General features: G+C 55.2%; 1 protein-coding gene across 1 annotated transcript in view; it reads left to right on the forward strand.

Annotated features, from left to right (window-relative positions):
* Positions 1 to 8373, forward strand: part of RCSD1 (RCSD domain containing 1) — a 58462-nt gene extending 50089 nt beyond the window's left edge. Inside the window, exons 4-7 of the mRNA XM_044266878.1 lie at positions 477 to 548; positions 3845 to 4042; positions 5935 to 6573; positions 8288 to 8373. Of these exons, the coding sequence (XP_044122813.1) occupies positions 477 to 548; positions 3845 to 4042; positions 5935 to 6573; positions 8288 to 8320 (942 nt within the window). The 3' untranslated portion in view covers positions 8321 to 8373. The remainder of the gene's footprint in view (positions 1 to 476; positions 549 to 3844; positions 4043 to 5934; positions 6574 to 8287) is intronic.
* Positions 8374 to 16320: the final 7947 nt, after the last annotated feature.

Raw genomic sequence — 16320 nt, forward strand, 5'->3', positions numbered from 1 at the left:
TCAAGGGAGAGATTTCGTTGTGCCTCTGTGACGTTTCCGCTTTGGTCTGTAGCTGTGGTTTTGTTTGTGCAAACAGAACAAATGGTCATTTTGCCCTTTCTCTTCAGAATTCCCTCCCTGTGGGCTCACGTTGTTGAAGGTCATGAGGTGACTCTCTCGTGCCCTCTGACATAGTCTGTTCTCGCTTCATGACCTTGAGGTCTTCCTTCCTGGGGCAGGAGGCCTCTTGTGTTTCGGAGTCTGTCCTGCCAGCTCTGATTCACAGGTGCAAGTGCTCTTGTTGGCTGAGAGATGGGGGCGTGTGAGGGGAGCCTAGGCTGGCGCAGGCCCAGCGCTAAGTGCGGAGCTGAGGCTAAGTGGGAAAGTGGTGAAACCAGCTCCTGCCCCTGCTCTTCTGCCTGTGCCTTGCGAGCTCCACCGGAACGCCACCTCCCTGCACTCGCTCATTTGGTTGTTTTGGTCTGTTTGCTCTATAGAAATCACCGCCCAGTGCAAGCCATCCTCCTAAAATCAAGGTGAAGAGCTCGCCTCTGATCGAGAAGCTTCAGGTAAGCGCAGAATGGTTCCCCGTGGCTACTCTGATGCCCCCTCATCTCTTATCCGACATCCGCATGCCTCTGGGGCTCCTGAGGGTAGGACCTGCTGCCACCTGAAGACTTGATCTCTGCTAACTAGCTACGAAGGATGAGTTCTGTCTCAGGACAAAGGGCCAAACTACAGATCCCACCAAGCACGAGCTCCTGTACTTAACAGCTCATGGTTGGTGGATAACGGGGTGGCCCGAGAGTCTAGAAAAAGACATGATAGCGCAAGAAATGCTCCAGGACTAGCCAAGTCCTCTCCCCCAAGACCTGAATGTCCCCACAAACCATTTCAGTCTCACACAGAACAGAAACTCCGCGGCTGGATGTTGCATAGATTTGCCCAAATCTGTCGTTAGGACAGCTTGCCCCCTCCATCACCTTGTGAGCACAGAGCCCTCACTACTGTGCCCACAGCTGGCTGTCTGTCCTGGGGGGTAAATGAACCACGTGGCACTGACCTTGAGCTCACGGTCTTTGCGGGGAGACAAGACATCCGTGCATGATTCAACAGATGACATACAGATCTGTGTTGTTAGCCATCCAGCTCCTGCTGCTCCAGACTGGGGTTTCTCTACCTGGCAACACTGAGGCGGGGGCATGTTGTGGCAGGGCACTGCCTTGTGCATTCCAAGATGCTTAACAGCATCTCTGGTCCCTACCCACTAAAGGCACCAGCACTTGTGACGATGGGAACCATCTCTAGGCAGCAGCAGATGTCTCCTGGGACACCCTCCCCATCCCAGGTCAGAACACGGCTCTAGAACTTTAGAGCAAGAGAGGACTAGAGTGGGCAGGAGTAGTTAATGAAGGCTTTATGAAACGCCTAGACCCTGAGTTGGTTCTCAAGGATGGGAGGCTGGAAAGGAAGGAGGAAGGTGCTCCCATTGTGGGAACAGCATGAGCTAAAGCTAAGAGGAAGGTTGGCATCGGTCTTGGCCGGGCCTGTGGAGGCTGCCTGGCTTTCACCACGGTCTCTGCCTGGGCACCCAGGAGAGCAGTCAGGCCCTCGTGCTCCCCGCCCTCCCGTCGAGGCCCGTCTGGGAAAACCAGCTCATCAGCCTCACCCCAAAGCCGTTATGAGGGATGTGTCGCGACGAGTAGCCTCAGCTCCTGCCTCCACCTCTGGGAGAGCCCAGGGATTTGGCCCCGCCTGGTTTGGGGTTAAGCAAAGCATCTCCAGTTTCTGGCCGTGAGCCCACCCTGCGCAGGGTGTGAAGGGGCTCCCCTGACGTTGAATTCCTACCGAGAAGCCCTGATTGCATTCCAGCTCCAAGGGAGGAGTGGGAGCCGCCTGCCACACAGGAGGCTGCCGGGGTCCCATGTTCATAAGGAGGATCTCAGAAGGGTCTCCAGATGTGCACACCACCCCCGAGTACAGGGTAGCCCAGGACCGGTACCCTTGCCTCCCCACCCCCATCCGAGTGCCAGAAATTCGTTCCCACGGGCTCTGTGGGCTCTGTGCCCCCGGGTTTGTTCTCCTTCCCTTCCCTTCCCCATCGTTAAGGAGTCTCTCTGGGAAGCACAGCAACTGAGAATAAGGCTATGATTGCTAATCATTCTACCTCATTAAGAATGTCAGCAACAGGATGACAATTTGGCCAGATCCCATAGGAGCCTTATTTTGTTAGAAAGGGGAGGGGGCAGGGGGAGTCAAGAACTAAGAAATGCATCATCCACTAGACTTTTCATCCAAATATTCTATTAGATGAGTACGAAGTATGGATTTTCCTCCCAGGGGTAGTCCATAATTCAAAGTTCAAGTTTCCTGCTGGCCAGCGAGATGTATTTTATTTGCAAGCAGTCTTAGAGGCGGAACTTCCCAGCTTGAACTTGGGCAGGGAGGGAGACCTCAAAGCTCTAATGCCCAGCCCTGAAGCCCTGTCACCGGGCCTGCCCCTTGGTGCTCGTTGTTGCTTTCGGGCATGGCTCAGGCTCACGGCGTTGCTGTGTAACTTTCCTGTTTTTCATTCTTACCAGGACTCAGCCTTGTCCATGTTACAAGTTCTTTCTTCAAATCACAGTCGAACATACTGACACTTTCCTAGACACGAGTAGCTCCGTGTCGTCTGCGGGTCCTAAAGCACACACGGGGTTCTCCAAGCCAACAGAGCTCTGGCAGGAGGAAGGGGGCCCCCGCGCAGCTCTGGAGGGGGGGGCGGATGGTGGCAGGACACAGCAACGGGACCAGGTCAGAGAGGGCTCTGGCGGGCGGCTAACCGGTTTGGACAAAGAAAGAACCTGAGACTCCGGCTACTTACTGGACTCACTGGAGATCAGACAGCTGTTAGGAGGAAGACCCGAGCTTCGCAGACCTCTCTGCCTGTGTGGACGGCTTCCCCTGAGCCATCTGTCCCCTCCCTGTCAGGCCTCCCTGCTGTCTGCTGGTCTGGAAGACGTCTGTGCAAGGGTTTGGGGACCCAGAGGGTGACGGAGCTAGGAGGAGTGCCCGTAGCGCGGACCGCAGGCCACACAGCCATTGGGCACCACGGCCTTCTCCACGGCCGTGGGATGGAGCTGGGCCTCCCTGCCCCCTCCGCCAGCCCAACTCCTGGCTCCCTGAGGCCTCAGTTCCCTTTAGGTCACCTTCCCTCGTGTTGCCCTCCGGATTCATCTGAGCCTGGTTTTCCCTGCCCCGCGATGGCCCCGGGGCACCCACAGTGGTGTCTGGTCCACGGCCCCTCTCGGAAGGGCTGGGCCGCCTGCTGTGTGCACCCCTCTGGCCGCAAGCCTTGAGGGACAAGCCAGCCTGGCTTGAATCCCAGGGCAGGCTCTGCGGCCACTTTCCTGATGGACGCAAGAACAAAATGGACTGTGTAGGGCTGCTGTGTGCCAGCAAATAGTCAGCATTCGGGAAGCAGGGACTACGAGGGGCTCCCCCGAGAACGTGGGCCAAAGGGCGGACCTGCTGCGATACTGGGTGTCCGCACATGCTGGTAGTGGCCGTTTCTGCTTCCTCGTCTCTAAGCTGGGGCTGCTCCCTGGCATTTTTGTTGGATCCAAATCAGCACTTTCGGGGTATTCTGGAACACAACCTGTGGTCAGTCAGGGAGCAGGAGACAGCTCTCGTGGGCACTGCTTCCGGGCCCGGGACATGACACGGACACTTGGGACAGTGGATACTTGGTTAGGAAGCGACACGTAAGCCTCGTGTCACCTGTGATTGGTCCCCATTGGTTCCAGGCCCACATGCCCAGCAAGCTCCAGAAGAAGCGCTCGTGGTCCCCCACCGCTATTTAACAAGCCTCCCCTTTTCTCGGCAGGCCAATTTAGCTTTCGACCCAGCGGCCCTGCTGCCTGGGGCCTCGCCCAAGAGTCCTGGGCTCAAGGCCGTGGTGTCGCCGTTCCAGAGCCCACCCTCCACTCCCAGCAGCCCTGGCGTGCGGTCTCAGGAGCCCGAGGACGTGCCCGTGAGCTTTGACCAGCCTCCCGAAGGGAGCCGTCTGCCCTGTTTCAACAAGGTAGTGTCTGGGCCCAGAGCCCTGGGGAGCCTGGGGCTCCTCTGAGGAGATGTGCGCAGGACGGTCTGAGTCTCTCCCTGAGGACGCTGGCCTTTCAACAGGAGGAAACTTCTCCTGCCGGCTCCTGCTCACCTGCCTCCCCTCCGGTCTCCCAGAGCTGTGTCCCTCACCCGGAGGGCTGCCTGGGGGATGGAGCGCTCCGTCTCTGTGGAGAGAGGGCGGAGGGTTCAGGACAGGTCCCAGCTGCACGGACTGTTGTGACAAAAACTGAAAAGTCTGAAGGCCTGATCAGTGACCCCACAGCGGGTGGGCAGGGTCGTGAGGCCCCGAAACACGCAGCTGTGGCTGGACCTACAACCGTTTAGGCCCCGTGAGCAGAAAGCCCTCCTCCTGCAGCTTGCTCCATTGAAAGAACGTCCAAACTGTACCCTTTGCACAGCAGGACGTGGGGCCCGTTTCTGTAGATGCGGCCGTGATCGTGAGAGGGTTTTCCTTTATCGGACCCTCGGCCCTCCTGTACACGTAAGAATCAGAGCTCCAGGCCAGCGCTGTCCGGGCGGTGCCAGCAAATCGGGGCCAGAGCCTGGCAGGGGCCAACATAAAGGGATCTGAGGCCTGGGGATGGCAAATGGTTAGAACTTTAAAGAAATGGATGGAAAGAGTGGGGTCTTCCGGGCCATTTCAGAAAATTCATGGGGAAAAATCAAACGGGTAGAAACAGGTAGGACCCAGGGAAACAAACAGATGCTAAGTCTTGAGCCTGCGGGCTGGGGATAGGGCAGAGATCCTCCGGCTCAGGGTAATGGAAAGACCCCTGACAGCAAAGAGGAACCCAGGGCGGAGCCTCCTCTCTTCATGGGATGCTCACCAGGGAGACATGGCAGAGGGAGGGGGACGGGGCCGGGAGGGAGGGCTGCCACCTGGTTGTGATGAGGGAGAGGGGGTGCTTCAGCCTTCTGAGGGCAGCAGGGACCCTGCCGTGACGGCAGCACCATGGTCTCAGGAAAGGGCCTGGGAAGCCCTACAAGAATAAGATTAAAGGTTTATGAAATAAGATCTCATCTACATATAAAATTTTAAAGGACACAACACTTGCATAAAGCAGGGCATCCACGTAAACATTTCCACCGCACTTCTGGCAAAGTCCACTGGGCCTAGATGAGGCCCGAGTGACCAGGAGGCACACACACTTCCTGGACCGGATAGGATTGTCACACAGCTCCACTGGACGGTCCTAAGCCTTCTGCTCCTGGTGGACCGGAGCCCAGGAAAGAGAGGGCGTGCAGCTTTCCCGGGATTAGCCAGCTGTCAGAGGGCTGCGGGGGGGCCAGGCTGGGGAAGGGGGCGAAGCTGGTCACCGGCTGTGCGACTCTGTCCCCATGAGGTCCCTGAGCAGGGCTAGGCCAGCTGCAGACCCCTAACGCTCTTGTCTGTTGGGTTCACCTGGGTCAAAGTAAAAGGTCCTAAATGTTAAAACATGACTCATAAACAGACATTGATTTTACTCAGTTCGTCCATTTGTGAGGAAACCTGTAATATGAAAAAGCTCATGCAAAGAACCTCAAAGACCTGGTTATTTATAGGCAGCTAAAAAAAAAAGTTGGTATGAAATTGCTAAATTCGACACCGAACAGATTAATGTTTTACAGGATAATGAAGGTTATCGTTTTTAGTGGATGGAAAGCATTTGCATCTTCATGAGGCAAAAACCTCCAGGTCAGCTGTGACTTCACAACCCCAGATACCCAGCATGCAGGGGTCCGTTTTCCTGGAAAGTCAAGGGCCCTTGGAGGCTGGCTGAGGAAGCAGCCGACTGACATCGGAAGACACGCCGTCCCCCTCTCGGCCTTTCTCACAGGCAGCGAATAATTTCTCTTAACACGTTCTTCCAGGTGCGGACGAAGGGCTCCATAAAAAGGCGTCCTCCCTCCAGGCGATTCCGGAGGTCCCAGTCAGACTGTGGGGACCTGGCAGACCTCAGGGCCCCCGAGTCATCCCAGGAGAATGGTGCCAAGGAAGAGAATGGGGATGAGGTGTTCCCATCCCACAGTGAGGTCCTGGGTTCTCCGCCTCCCGGCGAGGGGCCGGTGGGGGCCCAGGAGAAGCCTCCTCTGAGGAGGACGTCCAGCCGAGCGGAGAGGCAGGAGAAGGGCCAGGCCGTGGATGAAGCGCAGCAGCCCCGGAAGGCTGTGGGGGGCTCTGAGGAGGAGGCCAGCCCACGTCCAGCCACAGGGGAGGCTGTCCGGCCAGGCCAAGCCTCCAACCTGGAGGCCGAGAATGGTCGCAGGAGCCCCACAGAAGGAAAAGAAGAGACAGAAAAGAGGGAGGCAAAGGAAGACGATGAGCCCGGACAGAGGAGCCAAGACACAGCGGGGTCGGCAGAGAGAGCTGTGGCGGAGGCCCCAGCAGGCCCCCCCGGAGGGGCGGAGGTCCCCCACATCCCGGAGCAGGGCAAAGGCGAGGAAAAGGACGAGGCAGGGGCCGTTCTGGAGCCAGGCTGCTGCCCCAGCGAGGAGGCCCCTGAGACAGAGGTAAGTGGCCTGCACGGTGCCGGGAGGCGGCCAGGGCTCGAGTGTGTCTGCTTATGCGTCCTCACAAATCAGCTCAGTTGTGCAGAAAAAGGCCCCGGATTGAGACAGCCCATTGTGGATGGTGAGGGGACAGAGACACAGGAAAGGGAAGCAGGCCCAGGAAGCCCGGGAGGCCAGCAGCTGCTTGGACACGCTAAGGAAAGCAGAGTGTGGCCTTGGGCAGGGGGTTCCCTGGGGGAAGCCCAAAGCATAAGCAAGGGGGAAACCGTGTGTGCGTGTGTGTGTGTGTGTGTGTGTGTGTGCGTGTGCATGTGTAGCGTGTGGGAGAGGTTGGAGAAGCTTCGGGGTGAAGATGGCATTCGAGTGGGGCCATTCGAGGAGGAGGCTTTGTGGTGGACACAAGGGCACAGAGGGAGGGGGTCCCTCGGTCCTGCCCCCCCCACTTCCTGGCCCTTCAGCAGCCCCTTCACTCGTGTTGAGCTGAAACTGCACGTTCCTTTGTTACTCTTGCCCACTCCTGCTCACGAGGTGCCCACGTGTCTTCCACGTCCCTGTCTCAGCAGCCCCAGGCCTTAGGGGCTTTCCCTCCTGCTGCTCCACTGTCAAGGCCCCTTCCTTATCTCTACAGTCAGACTCACCCCCCCTCGGATTCCTGGTCTCCGTACCCGCCCTACACAGTAGCACCCAATTCCTCTCCCTGAAAACGGCATCTCGAGGTCTACGCTCCTGCCCCAGACGCTTTGATACCACACATTGGAAAATTGAGTTCCTGTTCCTCTCCGTGCTGGACTTTCTCCCAACTTTCCCTCCCCGCCATCACGGCGCCCAGGCCTCCAGCCGGCCTCCAGCACCCACCGCCCCACGAGAGGCAAGGCACCCGCCCGTGCATCCTGCCGTGGCCTCCACCATTGACGCCTGCACCCCCAATGGAGATTAGCCTTGGTGCTGCCTGGGAACCGTCCCACTGCCTCCATGTCCTCTGCAGGCGTCCCCCGACCGCTCCCGTGAGACGGCCGCAGGGACCCCTGGAGTCCCTTACACTCAGCACAGCGCGTTCTGGTGGCCCAGGGCCCAGGCCGGGTCACATGCCGAGGACACACTCGTAAATGGCTCTGCCTCCAGCCAGAGACCCCGTGGTCTAAGGCCTGGTGCAGCCGCAGCCCGGAAGGAGCCAGAAGTCATGCTTTGGGTTGAATGTTGACCGAACAGCGATTTTCCCTTTTGTTAGAGCATCCACCTTCTGTTTTGGGTTGTGTTCTTTTCCCACTCTTACGCCACCAAAACTTCTGAAGCGGTGGCGCGGGAAGATGAGACGGAGCGGGAGTGGGTGCGCAGGTGGGAAGCTAGCGCGGGGAGGGCGTGGGAGCCGGGCGTCAAGGAGCAGGCGATGTCACCTCATAGTTGAGGGCTCGAGCTCTGGCCCCAGGGTTAAATCCTGACTCCGCGACTTCCTAGCTGTGTGACCTAGGGGAAGCCACTTGACCTTCCTGGGCCTTCACGGCTCCACCTGCAGAACGGAGCGAACAGAGTATCGAATGTGTCCGGCTCTTGTGAGGAATGAAGGAGCCGGTGCCGTGGAGCACACCACGTTGTCGTCATCGCTGCTGCCGCTCGTTTACATTCTTGCTGGGTCCGCCGTCCCCAAGGACATCTGCCGAGCGTCAGGATGTCCCCCACTGTCTTCCCAACTCATCTGTTCCTCCTGTGTTCGCAGGGTACCACCCCTGTCCAGGACACTAAGATGTGAGGAGCTCACCGTGCCTAGGGATGAGCTGCCGGAGGCGCCTCTTTCAAAGGAGCAACAAGAGTAGCAGCCAACGAAGCCGTCGCCGACACAGAGCTTGTGGAGGGTCTGGAGCGGCCCGAGACAGAGACCACGCTGTTTCTGGGCCTCCACGCTGACTTTCTCCTGCAGGCAGAGATCAGTCAAAGGCCGGCAGCCTTGCATCACCTTGAGTTCGTGTCTCAATGGACTTGGTTTAAGAAAAAAACAAAAACTTGGAACAGTTTACTGTGGGGACAGCTCCCCGGAAGCCTTGCCAACCTGTGGGGCCTCGCTCCTACCACACCCACCTGTCCCTGCGGCTGACCTCAGAACTGGATTCTGACTTAGCTTCTCAGATTTTGTTTTGTGCAAAGCAATAGCCTTTTTAACGCTCTGGACTTTTTATGATTCTCAGATGTGAGTAAAAGCTGATATCAGGTGGGTGGAAACAAAGGGAAAGAGTGTTGCTGAAACATAAGTCCCGTTAGTTACCTCAGTTATGGAAAAGCTTAAACTGTGGAGATCCCGAGACAACCTCTCAGCTTTTTCCACATGTGAACCGGCCAACCAACTTTTAAAACACTGGCCTGGAAGCGGTACTTCCTGCAGCATTTAAAAATATGTATTAGGAACCTTTGCTGTCCGGGAGTTTTCCAGCCTGTGGTACCCGGGGAGGTGACAGGCTCAGCCCACGCTCTTCCCAGGGGAGGAGGAGGTGGAGACGGGCAGATCCGGAGAGGCAGATGCGAGGTGTCATGGTTCTGCACACGCTGCCTTTCCTCATCCTGAGAGCAGAGTGGGGAGACCTTAACAATGCCCGCCCTCTGACACATCTGGGGGAGGAAATGTGCAGTTCGCAAGACGTCCTTGAGCCTGGAATAGGTGCTTCCTGGAGGTGCTGGCGCATCTGTTTTGAAAGGTACAGGACGAGGACATCTTCCTAGCGTCCCCGGGAAGCTGCTCTTGAATCAAAGCCCAGGCTCCCTTTCCGGACAGGACTGGGGGGCCTGGGTTTTCAGCCTCTTCTCAACGGGTTGCTCTGGCTTTAAAGTTCGGTGTGGAAAGTGCAAGGGGCTTTGCAAGGAGCTGGGGCCATTTCCTCTCCCCTCCTGATGCATAGCTGTTTATCCAAATACTCGGTTAATCTTTGCGGTTGGTTCTCATCCGGGGTGGAGGGTTTCAGCGTCTCGTTGTGCTGATGTGGTAGATGGAGCACCTGCTTCTCTGAAGGTCCGTCTGGCAGCCTCCTACCCTGACTTCAGAAAACCGTTTCCCAGACAAAAAGGCCTCTGTCCCTGCTGGTACGTCAGTGGTCTCGGTACAGTTTTACAGTACAGTACAGGCTCCTAGGACCGTTTTCCTAACTCCGGATAGTGTTCATACTTGGGATATATATTTTTTCAAAGTTCTTTTTTTTTCCCAAAAGTTTTTTCAAAACTTTTAAAATACAAGCATTTTCTAGACCTTGTAACTTAGTTAAGCCCGAAATTTTAAGTTTTATGTTTTAGCAGGATTTTGGAGCTAGGTGTGTTTCAGTTATTTTGAGGTCCACAAAATCCATAGCTATCCCTCCCTCCCCCGTCCACCTGTCCACCCATCTGTACCTGTCCCTCTCCTATCTGCCCGTCCATCTATATCAACAGAGATGTGTTACCCCCTAAACAATACATGATTTTATTTACGTATGTCTTTGGGTTGTTTATGACACACACATCCGGGCCAGAGTTTAGTGAATGTGTACGTGTTTGTGAGCGTGTGTGACAAAAGAAGGGACACCTGCCACTTTCCTTTACTTGAAAAAGGAATGGGCCAGGCAACCTGAGATGTAGCTGTGAGGACAAAACGATCTTTTGTCTGGAAGCATGACAGCTACAGCAGCAGGTGGGTAAGGAACAATGCATAATAACAAGAATGGGACCCCAGAGGAACAGCCATAATGGGGTCAGAATGACTTCCTACCGGCGCAGTTCCTAATGCTCACGTTATTGGATCTACCTTGTGAGAAGTCCGAGGCCCTTTCCCGGGCTGTGGGCTGTGGGCACGGGATTCACAAAGAGCCCAAACTGTTCTGGCTTCCGAGGCTGTCCTGCCGTTGGTTGCCATCCTTCCCGAAGCAACTACGATGATGTGACGGGTTGCATTTGCAGATCTGGAATTTCAAAATTGGGAATCTGAGAAATCCATTTGTGTCTTAGTTAGCACAAAGCCATCCCCAGGCCAGGAAGACTTGGTTTGGTTCACGCTTCCCTGATAGGCTTGAAGGAAAAACACTGATTTCTTCACAGCTACAAGGCTCGAGAGAGGAGTCAGAGGTGTTGTGTTCCTCCTCTGCCTCTGTCTCCTCTGCCACATACTGTGTCTTTCCTTTCTCCAGAAAGGGAGCAAGTAAACAAAAACCCTGAATGCTTTGAAGGGAGATGCCAGTATTTGATCTGAGGCTGTTCCATGGTTTCAGCAACGTGTGGGACAAGTCACCAGGTGACCACAGGAAGCCCAGGGGCCTCCACTGTCCTCCCTGAGCTGCCCCTGTCCAAAGCCTGGTTTGCCAGTCAACTAGACCCTCAAAAAACATATGTCTAACAAAGGGTTAAATTAGTGGACAGGCAGCCAGTAGTTCATCACCTCCTTTGACGAGACACTCTTGGCCACGTGACTGTGTAACAGAGCTGATGAATGAGGACTTGCTGTTGCTAATGAAAGAAACCCAACTTTAATTGGCTGATAAAATCCAGAAAACTGGGGGCGCCTGGGTGGCTCAGTGGGTTGAGCCTCTGCCTTCGGCTCAGGTCATGATCTCAGGGTCCTAGGATCGAGCCTCGAGTCAGGCTCTCTGTTCAGCTAGTGGAGCCTGCTTCTTCCTCTCTCTCTGCCTGCCTCTCTGCCTACTTGTGATCTCCGTCTGTCAAATAAATAAATAAATAAAGTCTTAAAAAAAAACCACACACACAGAAAACTGTATCTATCTATGAATCTCTCTCTCTTTCTCTCTCCCTCCCTATATACTGAATAATATAAATTAAAAACCCGTGGATAGGCCTAAATACAATACTCAAGCAATATCAGAAGGCTCTCTTTGTTTTTTGGTCTCTGCTTTCCTCTGTGTTGGCCATATCTCCCAAGCAGGCCCTTCGCAGCCTACAAGCCCAATGGAAAGAGCTTATTCTTTCCCAATAGCACTGGGGAAAGAAAACCTACAAAGGATTTCTATAAACCCTGTGTGGATCACATGTTCATACTGGAACCAGCCTTTACGACTGAGGAGCTGCAGAGATCAGACCAGCCAGTCCTGGGTCGTGTGACCTCCGGCGCTAAGGGCTAGGTTAGCCACTCCTCTGCAGTCTGCAAGGACTGTGATTGAGGACAATGGGTATCCAGCGGGGTGCTGTTACCAAAGGAAATTATGCTGGAAGATCCAAAAAACACAGCAACAGATGTGTCCAACAGGGCAACCCCAGACACACCAACCTACTATTGCATGGTTTACTAAAACATTAAATTTTGTTTGACTCCTCAGGAAGATCTCATCAACCTTGTGCTTATGGGCCAGGTAAACATAGTGGGAGCAGAATGCTAGAAAAGTCTAGGGGCAGGAGACAGAATTTTCTGACTTCCCAATCTTGCTTGGGACAACCCAGGCTCCCACTCAGCCCAGTGACGTCCTGACCAGAGTGGCTATGGTTGCCGAGAAGACTTGTGTTCCAGCGCTGCCCTCAGATCCCCAGGGAGCTGTGGAATTCCGGAGAGGCTCCGCTGTGCCCAGACGGGCAGGAAACCATGGCTCTTTGAGACTCGGGAGGAGGAGGAGACAATGTAAACGTTGTGTACTTCTCAGTGAAAAGGGAGCCTGGGTAAAGCCCCCTACCTCAAGAACCAGAGCATAAAGACTTCTTACTCCTTCTAATCCTGGAAAGCTGTGGCCTTCTCCGTGGGAGCTGTAACACGCTGGTCCTTGCAGTGCCAGGGAGGGGCTAGGAGGAAAACGGGATGCAGAAGGAAGGGGTCAAAACAAGCAAGCCCCCACCCACCCCCACCAGCTACTCCTGTAAGTAATGATTCTGGCCCTTCAAGGTGTCATTTTACATAAAAATTTGAGAAAATTACTTGAATTTAGGCAAACCTGTAATGTTCGTTATCACACTTCTCAACCAGTTCTTTTTAAAAGAGTAAGTGGACTGGACTGCACTTAAGCAAGCATTCCAAGAAGACTCTAGAAGGACGATGTATGGTTGGTGCTCAAGGAAACAGTAGGAGCCCTGACACTAGCTGTTACTGCTGGATGGACCAAGGAACCCATGGCTGCTGGACGGCTCCAGGAACTCAGTCCCATCATGGCTGCACCAGCCCCCTCAGGAGTGACCGTAACAGCTTTACTGACGAACTCCAGAAGGAGCTGGGCTGAAAAATCAAAAGGGCCTGTTTTACATTGCCTGAGAGTCTGTGTCTCTTTTCTTTTACCAAGCACAAAGAAACGCAGAGTTCTTAAGGTATGATTTAGGGTGCCTGGGTGGCTCAGTTGATAAGTGTCTGCCTTTAGCTCAGGTCATGATCCCAGTGTCTTGGGATTGAGTTTCACGTCAGGCTTCCTGCTCATTGGGGACCCTGCTTCTCCCGCTCCCCCTGCTTGTGCTCTCTCTCTATCAGATAAAGAAATGAAATCTTTAAAAATAAATAAATAAAGTGTGATTTAAAGGAGTTAATTATCCTTATTTTTTCTTATTATAAAAGCCATACATCTTTATTTTAGAAAATCTGTGGAGGAAAAGAAAAATAATTAAGAAAAAACATGTTTATAATTCCACTACCAAGAAATAGCTAGTATTAAGATTTTATGGCATTTTTCTAGTTTTTTTTAATCTGCATATGTATTTTTGCTTTAATTCTTGTTACAAAATTAAGTTCTCCGTACATGTAATTGTGCATCTTTCCTTTTTGTAACATACTACCTGGAGCGAGTCTTCATAAACAATCCCACTTCTGATCATGAAAACTATACACTTTTGTCCTTTCCTATGCGGCCAATACCATCCAGAACAAGACCGAGTCTATATAAAACAAAGGGACAATAAGATCCGCTGGTAGAAATGGTATTCCAGAAGAATGTGGTTCTTTCCACAATCTCAGCCTTAGATTTCGATCACCTTAGGACTTCAAAACTTGAGGACTCTCAAAACTTAAATCAAGTGAAAACTTTTGAATGAAAAAAGAAACACCCGGGGCAGTACCAAAGATTCACTTCTGATGATTCAGGGGCTGCAAAATTCAGGGGAAGTTATGAGATAGACCTCAGAAAAAGAACCATTGAGGTAAATAAACCATGTAGAAATATTTTTAGTAAAAAGGAGCTAGAGCTATTACAGAATATTGGGCTGGAGTTTGGAAAAGACACACATTTTCAATCAGATTCAAGTTTCTGTTTGGATCAGGGCATGGCTTGTGGTGGTGAAGCAAATCTGACAGGACAACCTCAGCAGCCTGAAAGTCAGTTAGTGCCTAACCTCAGGGGCAGCAAATAAGGCTGAGCACACAGTCCTGACTCCAGTCCTGGGTGCCGAGTCAGCGAAGAGTCCTCTGAACGGCAGACCCATGTGCTCAGATTGGATTCTCACTTCCGGAGACTAACGTCAGGTCAGAACAAAGTCTGCACCCCTTCGGTCTAGACTGGGTCTGAATTCAGGAGCGTGCAAACATTAGTTACAAAATAGGAATGAAAATGATTGTTAAAGCCGTTCCCTGTTCCAAGGCCTCCGCCCGACATCATCCCAGAGTTACTCTAACCATCTCCTAATGGACCTACTCTATTTATTTATCTGACAGACAGAGACCACAAGTAGGCAGAGGCGGGCAGAGAGAGAGGGGGAAGCAGGCTCCCTGCTGAGCAGAGAGCCCGATGCGGGACTCGATCCCAGGACCCCGAGATCATGACCTGAGCCAAAGGCAGCGGCTTAACCCACTGAGCCACCCAGGTGCCCCAGGACCTGCTCTAACTTCATCATCTTCCACTCATACATCTGACCCCAAGTCAAAATTATCTTCGGTTGTAGTTTTAACATCACCACCATTCTCAAAAGCGTTGATGCCACCAGATCCCTATAATAAAATTAAAATAGTAAAGCATGGGTTTGGGGGCACCTGGGTGGCTCTCTGCTCACCAGAGAGCCTGCTTCCCCTCCCCCTCTCTGCCTGCCTCTCTGCCTACTTGTGATCTCTGTCAAATAAATAAATAAAATACTTAGAAAAAGGAAAAAAAAAAAGAAATAGTTCATGAAGTATGGGTTTCCAACTTCTCCAAGAGCCACTGGTCCTGTTCTTCCAAGCCAGCTTCCATCTTCCTCGCAAACCAGCCTAGCTAAGTTCATTGGCATGAAATTGCACCACGAGCCATAAAAGTTGTCACAGTGGTCATCTCTTTTGACCGTATTACCCCAGAAAATCACCTAAAACATGAAAAATGTGTACGCACAGATGGGCCAGTCAAGCAACACTTACACCAATGAAATGCTGGGCGCGCCTTCCGCAGCCTGCGGGGAAACAGGGAAGTCCTGCCCCGTGGTCTTGATCGCACAGGTTTAAGTCACTAGGAGCGACTTAAGGGATAAGAAAGCAGGTGTGGGAAGTTCAACGACCTTGAGAGTGGCCGGGCAGAGGCAGGAGAGGCCTCCGGAGGAGAGGTGGTCTCGGACAAGGACAGGGTGTCCAGTTCCACGCGTGGTCCAAGCGCACAGAGGGCTTAGCTCGGACGGCCGCCCTCCCCAGCCACGTCCTCCTGCTCCAGGGTTAGGGTTAGGATCGGGGATGGGGTTAGGGTTGGGGTTAGGGTTGGGGTTGGGGTTGCGGTTAGGGCTGCGGCTAGGGTTAGGGTTAGGGCTCTGCGATGTCAGCGGGGCCAGGCTTGGCTTTTCAGCTTTTGCTCTTGGATTTGAGGTGTTTACACCTGAAATCCCCTCTAGCCCCGCCCACACCCCCGCCAAGGGCGCGAGCTCGGGTCCTGACCTTGCGTCGCCGAGAGACACCTCGGGTGCCCGCGGGCCTCAGGAGGAAGGGGGCGGGGAAGAGCAGAGAAGCAGGTGGAAGGTGCGGAGCCAGACCAGCGCCGGACCCTCGCAGGACCGTCCGGCAGCGACGCAGCAACAGCTTCCACAGAGCGGGACCGAAAGGAAGCTTGGGGTCCAGAAACCGGCTGCAGGAGCCAGGACCGCGGCCGCCCTGGGGTGGTCGGGGCGGAGGCGGGCCGGAGGCGGGGCCGCAGGAGGGGCCGAGGCGGAGGCGGGGTCGCAGGTGGAGGCGGGGCGGAGGCGAGGCCGCAGGCGGGGCCGCAAGAGGAGGCGGGTCGTAGGCGGGGCCTAAGTGCAGGCGGAGCCGGGGCGCGCCACCACCGCGGGGCCCCTCCCGCCGGCTGCAGGGGGCGCGCGCACGCAGGGTCCTCCCGGTTCCCGCGGCCGGCCGGACCCCCGTCGCCCCTGTCCCGCTAGCCGCCCTCCCGCGGCTCCCAGCGCGCCCCCCGACGTCCCGCGTGCCCTCTGCTGCGGCCGGGCGGTAGCACGTCGGAGCAGCACGTCCGCCGTCCCCGCTGAGCTCCGCGCCCGCAAGCCCTCACAGGGGCGGACGACCCCACCGCGGACGCTGACGTTCTCTCTTCACCGTCCTCTGGGGTTTCCTCCCCGCGCGCTGGGCCGCCTCCAGCCGCGGCTCCCCTCCGAGGGCGCGAACCGGGGGCTGCGCCCGCTCGACCAGGCCCCTGGCGCCCAGCGAGCACGGGCGGAGGCGGGCACCCGCCGGCGCCCTCGCAGCCGCGGCCCCTCGCCCGCCGTCCCCGCCGGGTGCAGCGTGGGCCGCGGCGCAGGCTGAGCGGCGAGAGGGGCCCCGGGGCGCACGGCTGGACAGGCGCGCGGTGCGGGCGGAGGACGGATCGTCGGCCGGGCGGGGAGCGCGGCGAGAGGCGGCGGCGACTGAAGGGAGGCGCCGGGCGCCGCTCTGCCGAGAGT

Source organism: Neovison vison, chromosome 10 (genome assembly GCF_020171115.1).
Source record: "Neovison vison isolate M4711 chromosome 10, ASM_NN_V1, whole genome shotgun sequence".
In the NCBI taxonomy this organism is placed as follows: domain Eukaryota; kingdom Metazoa; phylum Chordata; class Mammalia; order Carnivora; family Mustelidae; genus Neogale; species Neogale vison.